Raw genomic sequence first — 12,242 nt, 5'->3', positions numbered from 1 at the left:
AGTCTGCTTCTCCCTCTGACCCTCCCCCCTCTCATGCTCTCTCTATCTCATTCTCTCTCTCAAATAAATAAATAAAATTAAAAAAAAAATAAAATAAAAATAAAATACATCGTTTATTCTTCTGTTTAAAAAAACATAAATATACACATATTTGTATTGCCTTCTTTCTTAGCTAAGTGGGAACATACTATAATATTTATCTCTACCTTTGTGCTAAGTTTAAAAAATACTTTGGAGTGCCTGGGTGGCTCAGTGAATTAAGAGTCCAACTCTTCATTTCAGCTCGGTTCATGATCTCAGGATCATGGGATCAAGCCCCGTGTTGGGCTCCACACTTGGCGTGGAGTCTGCTTGAGATTTTCTCTCTCCCTCTCCCTCTGCCATTCCCTCTGCTTGCTCACTCTTTCTCTCTCTAACTAATTAAATAAAATCTTCCAAAATATATATGTCTACATGAGTTACATGGCACTTCTGAGTGATAATGTTTGTTGGAGACTCTTGTAGTTAATGGTGGAAATAGAGGTGGGAGAGATGGACAACTAATAAGAATATACTTTAGGTACCTCTCAAAACCATGAAAATGACAGTCATTTAAGTATGAATTAGCATTACATTCAGGTTGCTGGGTTCCATTTCTACATCTGTTCTTAGGCAAAATTTTTTCCCCCTTAGACCTCAGATTTTCCTGTTCTTGACCCCAGCTGGACTGCTCAGGAAGAAATGGCCCTTTTAGAAGCTGTGATGGACTGTGGCTTTGGAAATTGGTAAGAGCTTGGTGTTAAGGGTTGTCCTGCCCTAGTGGGCTCAGAGAGGAAGGTGCTGTTGAAGGGTAAAGGGAGGAGCCTCAGAAAGAGGAGTTTGGGGCTATGTGTTACTTTTCTCTTGACCCATGACTTAGAGATATGTCCTCTTCCATTCTGCATATTATTTTCAGTGGCTGAAATGCCTCACAGAGATATGGTATGTTTAGTTGTCCATGACTGGGCAGCTCTAAGAGGCCACTTTGGATATATCAAGATGGGGAAGGTTGGTTATTTCTTACTGAATACTGGGGAAGTTTAGACTTATTAGTTATTGCTCCCTTCTGATTTTAGGAATTTTTCTTGACTGTAGATACCCTTATCATTTAAGTGAGTCAGACTTTAGGTAGATGGCCATAGCTTACTTAAGGCTCGAGTTTGGGAGACCTGTTACTCGCATTCCCTGTTTTTAGCTTGCAGATAAGTCAAAGCTTGGCAGAACTGAACAGCATTCATTGCTGTTGCCCTAGGAGGCAATGCCACCTAATAATGATGTTACCACTTTCACATTTACCTTTTGGGAATACTTTCACACTGATGATTTCCTTTTGCAAAATAGATGGTAGGGACATTATTAAATTATATTTCGTTCATGAAGAATCTGAAGCTTAGGGAGTTAAGATCATTTCTCATGATCACATAGCTTATTAGTGAAGGACTCCTAACTAGATCCTCCCTGTCCTGACTTACTAGTGTAAGTAATCTATCCCAGTAGCCATAGAAAATACTGTGCTACCTCCATTGCGTCCGGGGCCCTGCAGAAGGAAACTTGAGTTCAGTTCACATTTTGCTTGTATTTATTCAGCATTTAGTAAGCATCATAAAATATTGTGTACTATGGGGAACACCAAAGAAAACAGAAAAAAGTGATCACTTGTGAGGAGCTTGCTAATCATCTTGGGCCTAGTTTTTCATTTTTTTGCTTGCCTTTCTGGTGTTCCAAAATGCACTAATCCTCCCTGTTCCCCTTCCCTCTTGGTAAAGACTGCACAAAAAAAAGACTATTGTTTCTCTGTCAACTGTGAGTAAGACACTAAACTTGGTGGTGAGGGTGGTAGGGATAAAAATTATGACATGTATCCTGCCCTCAAGAAGCTTACAATCCAGTAGGGAAATCAAAATGTATGTAGGGATGATTGGAGTACACAAAGCAGAGCATAATGATACCTTAGCAGATGGGCAGGTTAAGTACTGTAGAGGAGAGAGGTCGAGAGGGAACTTGGAGAGCTTCCATCTCTACTCCTCCACCATCTGGGCTTAGGAGTCAGGTCTGAAGTACAGATTCTGGCTTTGTGCACTTACATGTTTTATTTTCTCAAGCAAGTTTCTTAATCTCTTTGGGCCTCTTTTTCATCTGTGAAACTGAGCTAGTAAGTACTCAACACTACATGGATAATACTAGGGCTAACTTCAGTTATGTTGTGAATGTTTCTAGCTTAGTGCTTAGCCTAGCCTATCATGGGCACTCTAGTAAAGAAATGTTTGTTGATGTGAAGTGTTCTGTAAACTATAAAACATGATGCAAATATGAAACTGTACTTATGTACATTTTGAGTGTTCTGAAGTGGTTTATCATAGCAATTCTTTTCCTGAGGCCTAGCTCACACGGAAATTTACAGATTTTCTAGTGATCTTCCTTGCTTTTGGTGGAAAGGAAAGCGCTTTTCAGATCTTATTTCTATATCTTGGAATAGAATCTGATTTGGCACATCAGATTACACCAGTGTTAGACTTATGTTTCTCTCATTGTTCAGCTGATATCTCCATGATATTGGTTTGGAGGTGTCAAATTCCAGACATTTATTGAGCTGGGACTTAAACTATGGAAAGAACAAACCATGCTTTGACCACTCTGTATAAATGGTCAGAGCTTTCTCTTCTCACGATCCTCTAGGCAGGATGTAGCCAATCAGATGTGCACCAAGACCAAGGAAGAGTGTGAGAAGCACTATATGAAGCATTTCATCAATAACCCTCTGTTTGCATCTACCCTGCTGAACCTGAAGCACGCGGAGGAGGCGAAAACTGCTGACACAGCCATACCATTTCAGTGTAAGTGCCTCCCGTGTCACCGAGAGGTGCTGAGCTCACCCTCCGGCCCTGTTGCTGTAGCAGATGAACAGTGGTTTGGGCAGCTGAAGAGCTTATGGAAGATGGGAGGAGTTGGCCTGGCAGTTGCTGAGAGTCAGGGCTGTAATGGGGAAAAGAGGGGTTGAAGTCCTGCACCAGAAATCCCGGTGCCCAGAAACTGTGTGTAGTCCCACCCACTCTGAGGCTTGTGAACATATCCGCCAGCTTTAATGCTTCTGCGGATGAGATGTCCAAATTGAACCAACCTTCGCTGCTTTGGAGGGTTTACGATTCTAGATGTTATTAGTTACTTACGAGAGTCCAGTATTTGATTCATTTTAATTAATCTCATGTGGCTAAGGGACTCATGGGTCTTCTAACAAAACAAAACCATGATGAGTTATAAATGGACATCTTTGCTGAATGACTCCCAGAAGCACAAATAATGAGATATGAATGTCTTCTTCACCACCACCCCTCCCCGCCCCTTTTCTCAGACTCTGTAGAAACAGTTTCATAGCCGACTAACTCAAAGCCTGATGATACCTATTTGGAAAACACTTTGGGTGGTAGCATTTTATTTTCAAATCCATTAGATCATTTGTTCCTCATAGCAACCCAGTGAGATAGGGAGAGCAAGTGCTTTTGCTTTATACGTGAGGAAACAGATTCAGAAAGGTTAAATAATTTGTGCTTCATGGGACTAGAGGATATTAGAGCTAGGACTCAATTCCAGCTAACTTCCAAATCCTGTGGGATTTTTTTGCTCAGTTGGGTGAGATTTGTAAATTGATATTGGTCCTAAGGGGTAAGGAAACTGAAGCAGACAGGGTAAATACTTATGTTCTGTAATATTAAAGAGAAGATCCTTGGTTTTCTATTACATTAAGAAAGCACAAATCGAAGGAATCTCCCCATTTTATTTAGAGAATTTCCTAAGTCTTAGTTTCCTTTTTAAGAATTCAGTCTGTTTCCGTAATATTTTATCTTTCTCACTTTTCCCTTTATAAAAATGTTTTGAATTTTATTTATTCTCTCAGACACTTTTTTTTCCAAACAAAAATATTTCAGAGTGTAAATGAGGACTATTTCTCTGTTACTTTTTCATGCCAATATTTTATTAACTTAAATAAGAACCTAAATTCTTCCAGCTACAGATGACCCTCCCCGACCTACCTTTGACTCCTTGCTTTCTCGGGACATGGCAGGATACATGCCAGCTCGAGCAGATTTCATCGAGGTAGGAGAAACTTGTTTTTGTTTCACATGAGGCTTATATCTCTTACTTATAGGTTCCATACCACTAAAAACAGATTTTCGAGGCTCTGTAATTTATAGGGCCTTAGGCAGCCACATTTTCTTTCGTTTGAGTGTCTTTTCTCATTCAGGACATTTTCACATATGAAATGTAGTTTTACACACCAAGAACCTATTTCTTAAGTTGCAAAGATGTTGGCTCTCACTTAATAGATATGGGGTTTCTGTGGTCTGGTTCTCATTCCACCCTTCGGGCATTTCAAAGTTGTACAATATCAGGGGTTGGCAAACTTTCCTTTAAGGACCAGACAGTAGATATTTTTTGTAGACCATAAAGTCTCTGTCACAACTAAACTGCCATTACTGTGCAAAAGCAACATAAATAATGTGTAAACAAACAAACATGCCTGTGCTCCAATAAAACTTTATTTACAAAATAAGCAGTGGGCTGAAATTTGTCCATAGACTGTAGTTTGCTGATCCCTGTTGTGTATTCACAAATACATAAAGCATGATGAATGTGTATAAAAACTGTATATTCCTTGTTCATCCATGGAGTTAAAAACCATGTGAAAGTAATTACAAGTCTCTTGATTTATCACCTGATCCACAATGACAACGCTCCTGGAGATAATTTGAAAGTTTAGCAAAATACAACAATTTTGCCAGCCACATACAGGTCATCATTTTGTTCATGGCAGCTGATACTTTGGAGCTACCCTGTAGACACGGCTCCTACAAATTGTACTCATTGAGTCGAATATGAACAAATCTACCCATTCAACTATATAAGCAATATCAAATAAATAGAGCCTCAAAAGGTAGTAAAAAGGTAAATGAATTAGGGGAGCCTGGGTGGCTCAGTCGTTGGGCGTCTGCCTTCGGCTCGGGTCATGATCCCAGGGTCCTGGGAACGAGCCCCACATCGGGCTCCCTGCTCGGCGGGAAGCCTGCTTCTCCCTCTCCCACTCCCCCTGCTTGTGCTCTCTCTCTCGCTGTGTCTCTCTCTGTCAAATAAATAAATAAAATCTTTAAAAAAAAAAAAGGTAAATGAATTAATGTAGACAATGTTCTTATCTAAATACTTGATGGTCTATTCAGAGTTAGATTTCTCAGTTTAGATTTTATGAACAGATTACTTTTAATTTTTAGAACACTAGGTTTGGCTTTATTCCTGGACTCGTAACTTTCTCATATTTTTGCTGTCTCTACTGCCTGAAAGCCTCTCAAGCTTTTTCCTGTGACTTCTTCTTTCTTATAGTAGTTTCCTGACCATGTACTACTCCATTCAGTACTTTTTAACAAGTGTTTGTTTCTTTTCTGTTTGCTTCTAAAGCATGGCTACTGTGAAGGCATTACTCAAAGCTGATGGGTTTGGGGTGGGAATTTTTTTCCCCAAACAGGAGTTTGACAATTACGCAGAATGGGACTTGAGAGACATCGATTTTGTTGAAGATGACTCGGACATTTTACATGGTAACATTTTATTTCAGCACATGTTTTTATCAGTTGTAAAGTGTGTGGTGACACTGTGTTGGGTGCTAGGAATGAATAAAAGGATGAATAAAACAAGTTCCCTGCCTTTATGGGACTCAAAACTTGGTGGGGTAAGTTGCTGCATTTACCTGTTGTTGTGTTTTGACCACATGAAAAAGATCATTTGTGATGAGGGTGAGAATGGATCATGTAATGGTGGTTGGTATCCTGGTATTGGACTGTGTGATCTTTCTTTTGACTGAGATAAGCCTACAATGAGGTAGTTGGTTGAATGGCTCTCACTGCCTCCTTAGAAGGAAGGGAGTCAATGTGAACACCTTGGGAACTTCAGTAGCAACTGATGATGCTAGATGTTCACCATAATTTGTTACCCCAAATTTCTCTTAGCAGGGAAAAAGAATGGAAGTTCTTCAAGGGTTTTTAGACCAAGCTTGGGAATTTCTTGTTTCTCAGTACTGTTGAATTTTCAGCACTTCTGAATTCTCACCTAAGATGAGCCCTCTAAGAATTTATGTCCATTCTTGTGTTATAACATAAGTAGTTAATGTCAGCAGGGCTCTTAAAAGTGGGGGGTTAAGACTTCCATTGAATCTCTTTTTCCCCCCTCTTTCCATTTACATTGAACTACCTATTTAAAATAATCCCCAATCTTCTTTCATTTTAGTCTAGAATTGAATGTGATACAATAGGTGAGCAATGACTCCTTGGATTCTCCCGCATTTCCCAAACAGCGTCTTCATTGTTTCTCTTAAATCTATATCCCAGGCAGGAAAGGCAAGGAGAATCCTTGTGGAATTGCAAATCAAGTTTGCATATTGCATTAACTGATACTCTGTCACTGAAAAGGGCACTTGATTCTGCTCTCCATACAAGAGCTATTTAGGCATTCGTTACACCAGATCTGGGACAGAGAAAGAGTCCTCTTAAAAATTTTACCTTCAGGATTTACTGTCGACATATTTCTTGAGCTGTTTTCTTCGCAAAATTTCATTCCGCCTTTTTTCTCCCACACGACTTTAAGGAAAGTGGAGGTGACGCAGATGGCACTAAAAGAGGAAAGCTTGAAAGCAAACTACTCGAGCATTCACTAGATAGACTCTATTTGTTCAGTCTTCCACTTCAGTCTCTTCCTTTCCAGCCCAGTAACTCGCGTGCTGCTCTTTCCCCCCTCTGGGGGTGTTCCCCAACTGCAGTGTGCAGATTGCTGCTCAGTATTTGTCCAGTCACACCAGCTTTAATTAAAATGCTATTGTTTCCTGACTTGCATCTTTCTTATTCAGAATGCAAAAAAAAAAAGTAGCTCCATAAATATCACCCTTTTAGATACTGTTCAAAAATAACCAACTTTTGAAAGTCAGGATTTTCCACGTCAGTAATGGCTCAACTATGTCAGAGACTTGCCAGATCACTTCTTCCCAAGGTCTTCATTCTTTAGCCTCAACATTATCAAGAAAACTGTGGTAATGGTGGGTATTTAATTTCACTCTTCATTCTTTGTAGAAGCAAGATTTGCAATTTCTTCTGGTACACTGTGGTCCTTTCTGTAACTAAGTAGGGGCAACAGGAAAAAAATCAGAAAGAAGCTATTGATTAGCAGTTTTTGTTTCAGTTAGCATTTCAAACCTAGAACATACTTTAGTTTGTGTTCTTCCTGCAATTTCTACAGCCTTGTAAGTCCCTTGATTCTAGTTAATTTGAGCTAGAATCGAAGCATCAGTTACTGACTGTTACAATAAGCAGCTTTAACAGAATGCAAATAATCAGCCCTGCCTCACTTTTCCGTCCCTGTCTTAGTGGCAAACTATAAGATGTTCAGATGGGTGCCTTTTAAAAGATGTTGACATTTGAAAGAGGTTTAGCCAGTGCTTGAGATCAAAGGGATGACTTGCTGGTGCCACAAAAGGAGGCTTTGTTTATGGTCTAGAGTTCTTATTTAGCTCCTCTGGCTGCATGACCCACTGTCCAGTGTGGTATGTATGGCCCCCGAGCCCCTGAGCTGAGCACTTTCTCGCAGAATACCCAGTGAAGGGGAGGGACTGGGAGCCCACTCCCAGTGGCAAGAGGTTTTCTTGCCAGAGACAGGAAGGAATGAGAAGGAGCTTTCTGAGCACACCTAGAACAGAGAGAGAGGCACATATTTTGTGCAAATTAGGACACTGATTCTACTTTAGGCCTACTTCTCAGTCATTGTGTGATCTTGGGCAAGTCTTTGCAATCTTGCTTGCTGGTTTTTTTTTCTGTGTATGTCCACTGCCAGTAAAGGAGGAGTAACACTGATTAGTCAGAGTGTGAATGTCTCCAATGAAGATAGTATGTAATTGAGATTGGTGTTATTACCATTCCATTACAACATTATACTCTTAATATTACTGAGCGTTAATAACATTCCTTTTATGTTCCCTCACTTATATAACTACGGCAAGGAAACAAACTGGCTGGGTTTTATATTCCATCCCAGGGCTGAAGCCACCAAGCTCTTTTCCTCACCCAAAATTTTTGCTATGATTCATGGAATTTGTCTAATATGATGGGTTTGAATGGTCCATTATAGAGGCCTGGGATACAGTGGAGGGATAATTGATTGCATTCCAGCCATACCAGAGGCTTTCAGAATGGGCCTGGAAAGGATACTGCAAGTGCAGCAGTGTCTGAGGAAGAAAATAAGGAAGTTCTGGGATCCCTAAATGACACCACCATGTATTTATTGAAATAAGCAGAAATTATTGGCTCAGAAAGAGTGACGCAGAAGACTCATAACTTGGCATTCTCCTGTGTCCTGGTATGTTTGGGATCTCAGTGTAGATGCATAGTGGTGTTCCTTTTTCCTGTGGGCCATCTCTCCCCAGTGTGCTTCCATTTGGGAAAACCGCTCCTCGATTTGTGGAATCCCCTTTCCCAGAGTTTCACAGGTTCTAAAACCCTGAGTGCAGCATCTTCTAATCATTGCTGTCCTATAACCTAGGTGTTATAGCAACAGGTGTTGTGCGTTCCTTCCTATGTGTTGGGTTGGTGTTTTCAACACTTCATAGGGTTGCCCATTAGGACAGATTACTCTTCCTCTATTTGGAAAACTAATTTCAGCACAATTTCTTGGCCAGGCATGGATACTCCCCCACCTTTTTTTTTTTTTTTTTTTTTTCCTTTTTTCTCTTCTTTGGCTCATATTGTCAGCCTTTAGATAATTGAATGGTTAGTAGATTAGAGGTCCAGCCTTGTCACTGTGTTATACTTAGCTACCTATTGGCAGTACCCTTCCCTTTAAAGGCATGTAAAGCATGTAAAGTTTTATGCTTAGGACATTTTAGACATAAATGCTGTTAGTAATAATAGCTTATACATACAGCCTTTACTGTTTGCTAGGTACCATTCTATGCCCTTCACACGTGACCTCATTTAATCCTCACAAAACTCTATGAGCTTGGCATTATTGTCATCATCATCCACATCTCTGTTTTATAGATGAGGAAACTGAAGAATGGAAATATCAAGTAACTTGCCTAAGGTCATATAACCTGCTAGTGACAGAGCCATCTCCAGAATCTATGTTGTTAATACTGTACAATATTTGTCATCTTTACAACCTTGCATTTTTATTGCTGGGTTTTTTTGTGTGTGTTTGTGAAATGTCACATTTGTTATCTTCTATAGCTTAACCACATTGCTGAGAAGTAGGGGTAGATATTTTCCCACTTTACATTCAAGAAAGTGCGCAAAGGACTTAAGTAACTATGGCTTCCTACTTGCTTACTTTAACCATTAGGTCCCATCATCTTCTTTCCTTCCCAGAATTAATTGTGTACATCTTGGCCAAAAGCTTTTGGGGGAAATGACTTTTAAAAAGCTTCGCTTCTGGGGAATACCTGAGTCACAGGTTTGTGCTTGTGTGGTTGCAATAGGGATTTTGATTGGCTTCCCTGCAGTTAAGGTCTCTGAGTTGGCTTTCTTGCCAAGCAAGCAGTAAGTGCCTTCTGTCAGGAAAACAGAGACATGTTGCCAGCTATTTTGAACAATGTTAGAAATACACTGCAGTGGGAAGGAACTGCCTCTGACTTATGCCCACTTCTTGAAATATTTTAAGGCCAGCCGTTTAGAAACTTTATTATCAGTCCCCAGTGTAATCACAGGGAGACAGTTCTTCCCCCAAAGCTGAGATTTCAAGAGTGAATAGGTTATGGGTGGTTTTGGTTGGTTTGTTTATAATCTCTGGTTCTTTGTTTGCCTGCTTTCCTGGAACTTCCAGTCACTTTAAGTAGAATGTGAACCTGTGATTCCCATTCTTTCAGTGTCTGCCTTCTCATTTCTGTTCTGCCTGCTGTGCTGTGGTCCTCCCTGGGTTATTCATGCAGTTAAGATTTTATAATCAGTTGCTGCTATCTGAGTGCAAAGAAAAGAATCGGCTTCCAAATACGCATTTTCCTCTGGGAGAATTCCAGTTCTCCCATTTGTTTCTGTGTGTGCCTTTCCTTCCCTTTGGTCTCCAGAGCCAGTTGCACAGTCCAAACTATTGAAATGATCAAGCAGTGAAACCAGTTGTCAGTATCGATAGATTTTTTTTTTTGTAGTCTCTTCAGTTTTTTTTTTTTCTGTGTTAATTAAGTCATTCCCACACAAATCTCAGGAAACAACCTGATAAGTTAATATCTTAGAAAGATTACAGAAGTATGGGCGCCTGGGTGGCTCAGTTGGTTAAGCGACTGCCTTCGGCTCAGGTCATGATCCTGGAGTCCCAGGATTGAGTCCCGCATCGGGCTCCCTGCTCGGCGGGGAGTCTGCTTCTCCCTCTGACCCTCCCCCCTCTCCTGCTCTCTCTCTCATTCTCTCTCTCAAATAAATAAATAAAATCTTAAAAAAAAAAAAAGAAAAAAGAAAGATTACAGAAATATGTTTTCAGAATTAGCAATAATTTCCACTAGATCTGCAAGTCGTTTTTTTTCCTATTGAACTCATCTTGTTTGGGTAGGTAAATAAGATAAGACCCAGAAAGAGCTTGGAATGTGATAAGTACTCAGCTGTGTGTTAGCTGTTTACGTAGCTTTTTTTTTTCCTCCTTTTTTTGCTTCTCCTGCCTTGAACTGTTGACTGCCTAATTCTGTTTCTCATATGAAAAAGAGTTAGAGTCCACTGTAAAACTTGTGTTTGGTTAGAGACACATCCTCTCCTCCCTATTCGTACCTGCCTGTTCCACCACACAGGGATATCAAGTGCATCTCCACCAGCACAGCAGTCTAGAGCTTATCAAACTACAGCAGGGTGTTAGAAAGCAGTGGGGTATTTCATGGTACCTGGGCTTTTATATGGAACAACCCTCTACATCAAGAAAGAGCTCACTTATAGAAAGAGTTCTACCTAAAAAAAAAAGTTTGAAAACCATTGCCTTAAATCTTGAATCTGATATTATTGAATTATTTTTATCTGTGGATGGTTGTGAGGAAAAATAAAGCAGTGTTGTTTAACTTTTTGAACTTACTGGATCGTCTGGGTGGCTCAGCCAGTTAAGCGGCTGCCTTCGGCTCAGGTCATGATCTCCAGGGTCCTGGGATCGAGCCCCACATCGGGCTCCTTGCTCAGCAGGGAGCCTGCTTCTCCCTCTCCTGCTCCCCCTGCTTATGCGTGCACTCTCTCTCTCTCTTTATTAAAGATTTATTAAAAATTTATTTTTATTTATTTGACAGCAATAGTGAGAGAGCAGGGGGGTGGGGAGAGGGAGAAGCAGACTCCCCACTGAGCAGGGAGCCCAAAGCTTAATCCCAGGATCCTGGGATCATGACCTGAGCTGAAGGCAGACACTTAACTGACTGAGCCACCCAGGCACCCCTGAATAAAATCTTTAAATAAATAAAATTTTGAACTTATTAGGCATGAACAAAGAAAATCTGTAGTAACTAATACTTTTTTCTTTATACTTAAACTTTAAAAAGTAATGCATCCACTTACCTCTTCAGATCATCCAGTTAGAATTTGTTATTTTTATCTCAGACTCAAGGCAGAATGGCCTAGATAAAGTATTCCTGGTCATTTCCCAGTGATTGAAGTTACATACATATATAGTGCATCTGTTCATAGCCCCACATGTTAGATTTTGGTATTTCTTCCTTTTAATCTGAGACTGTTCTGAGAGCAGGTAGCAGCAGTGAGATGCACAGTAATGAGTCAGCATGGAGTATCCAGAATTTATTGTCTTGTCAGGAATACCATATTGACACTGCCTCAGAATTGTACATTACTCAACTTTTGTTTTTTTATATACTGAAAGAAATTCGTGATTGTAACGAGCCATTGTGTACTGTTCTCTTACTTGATTGGTTGCATTTTTTTTCCTGCCTTAAAATCTAGTTTCAGGAAGCAAAAGTATGGGTTTCAAATTATTCCACGGAGGTACCCTCAGAGACCACTACAGGAAAAGGTAGCTGAGGTAGAATAGGGAGAAGAGGTTCAGCTAAAGCTGGTCTAACTTGTCCGTTTCAAATAAGAACGTGTTTGAAAACAACGTTTAAAAGTTATTCTAGGAGAACATGCAAATCTGTGTTGACTCATTGCCCCCAATGGTTAAACTTGAATTTGTATCTCACATCCTTCTGATGAACAATGAGATTATATTGCCTTTTTGTTTATCAGTAT

The 12,242-nt window shown here is 40.1% G+C and overlaps 1 protein-coding gene across 3 annotated transcripts in view; it reads left to right on the top strand.

The window, feature by feature from the left end:
* Positions 1 to 12,242, top strand: part of TADA2A (transcriptional adaptor 2A) — a 49,613-nt gene that overhangs the window by 20,220 nt on the left and 17,151 nt on the right. For all 3 annotated transcript variants that reach the window (XM_021704268.2, XM_021704267.2, XM_021704266.2), the window contains exons 6-9: positions 673 to 764; positions 2,695 to 2,852; positions 4,022 to 4,110; positions 5,531 to 5,603. In XM_021704268.2, coding sequence (XP_021559943.2) covers positions 673 to 764; positions 2,695 to 2,852; positions 4,022 to 4,110; positions 5,531 to 5,603 — 412 coding nt within the window. The remainder of the gene's footprint in view (positions 1 to 672; positions 765 to 2,694; positions 2,853 to 4,021; positions 4,111 to 5,530; positions 5,604 to 12,242) is intronic.

This window comes from Neomonachus schauinslandi, chromosome 15 (assembly GCF_002201575.2).
Source record: "Neomonachus schauinslandi chromosome 15, ASM220157v2, whole genome shotgun sequence".
NCBI lineage: Eukaryota > Metazoa > Chordata > Mammalia > Carnivora > Phocidae > Neomonachus > Neomonachus schauinslandi.
Note: the sequence above shows the minus strand (reverse complement) of the source record. Positions and strands in the feature narration are given on the sequence as shown.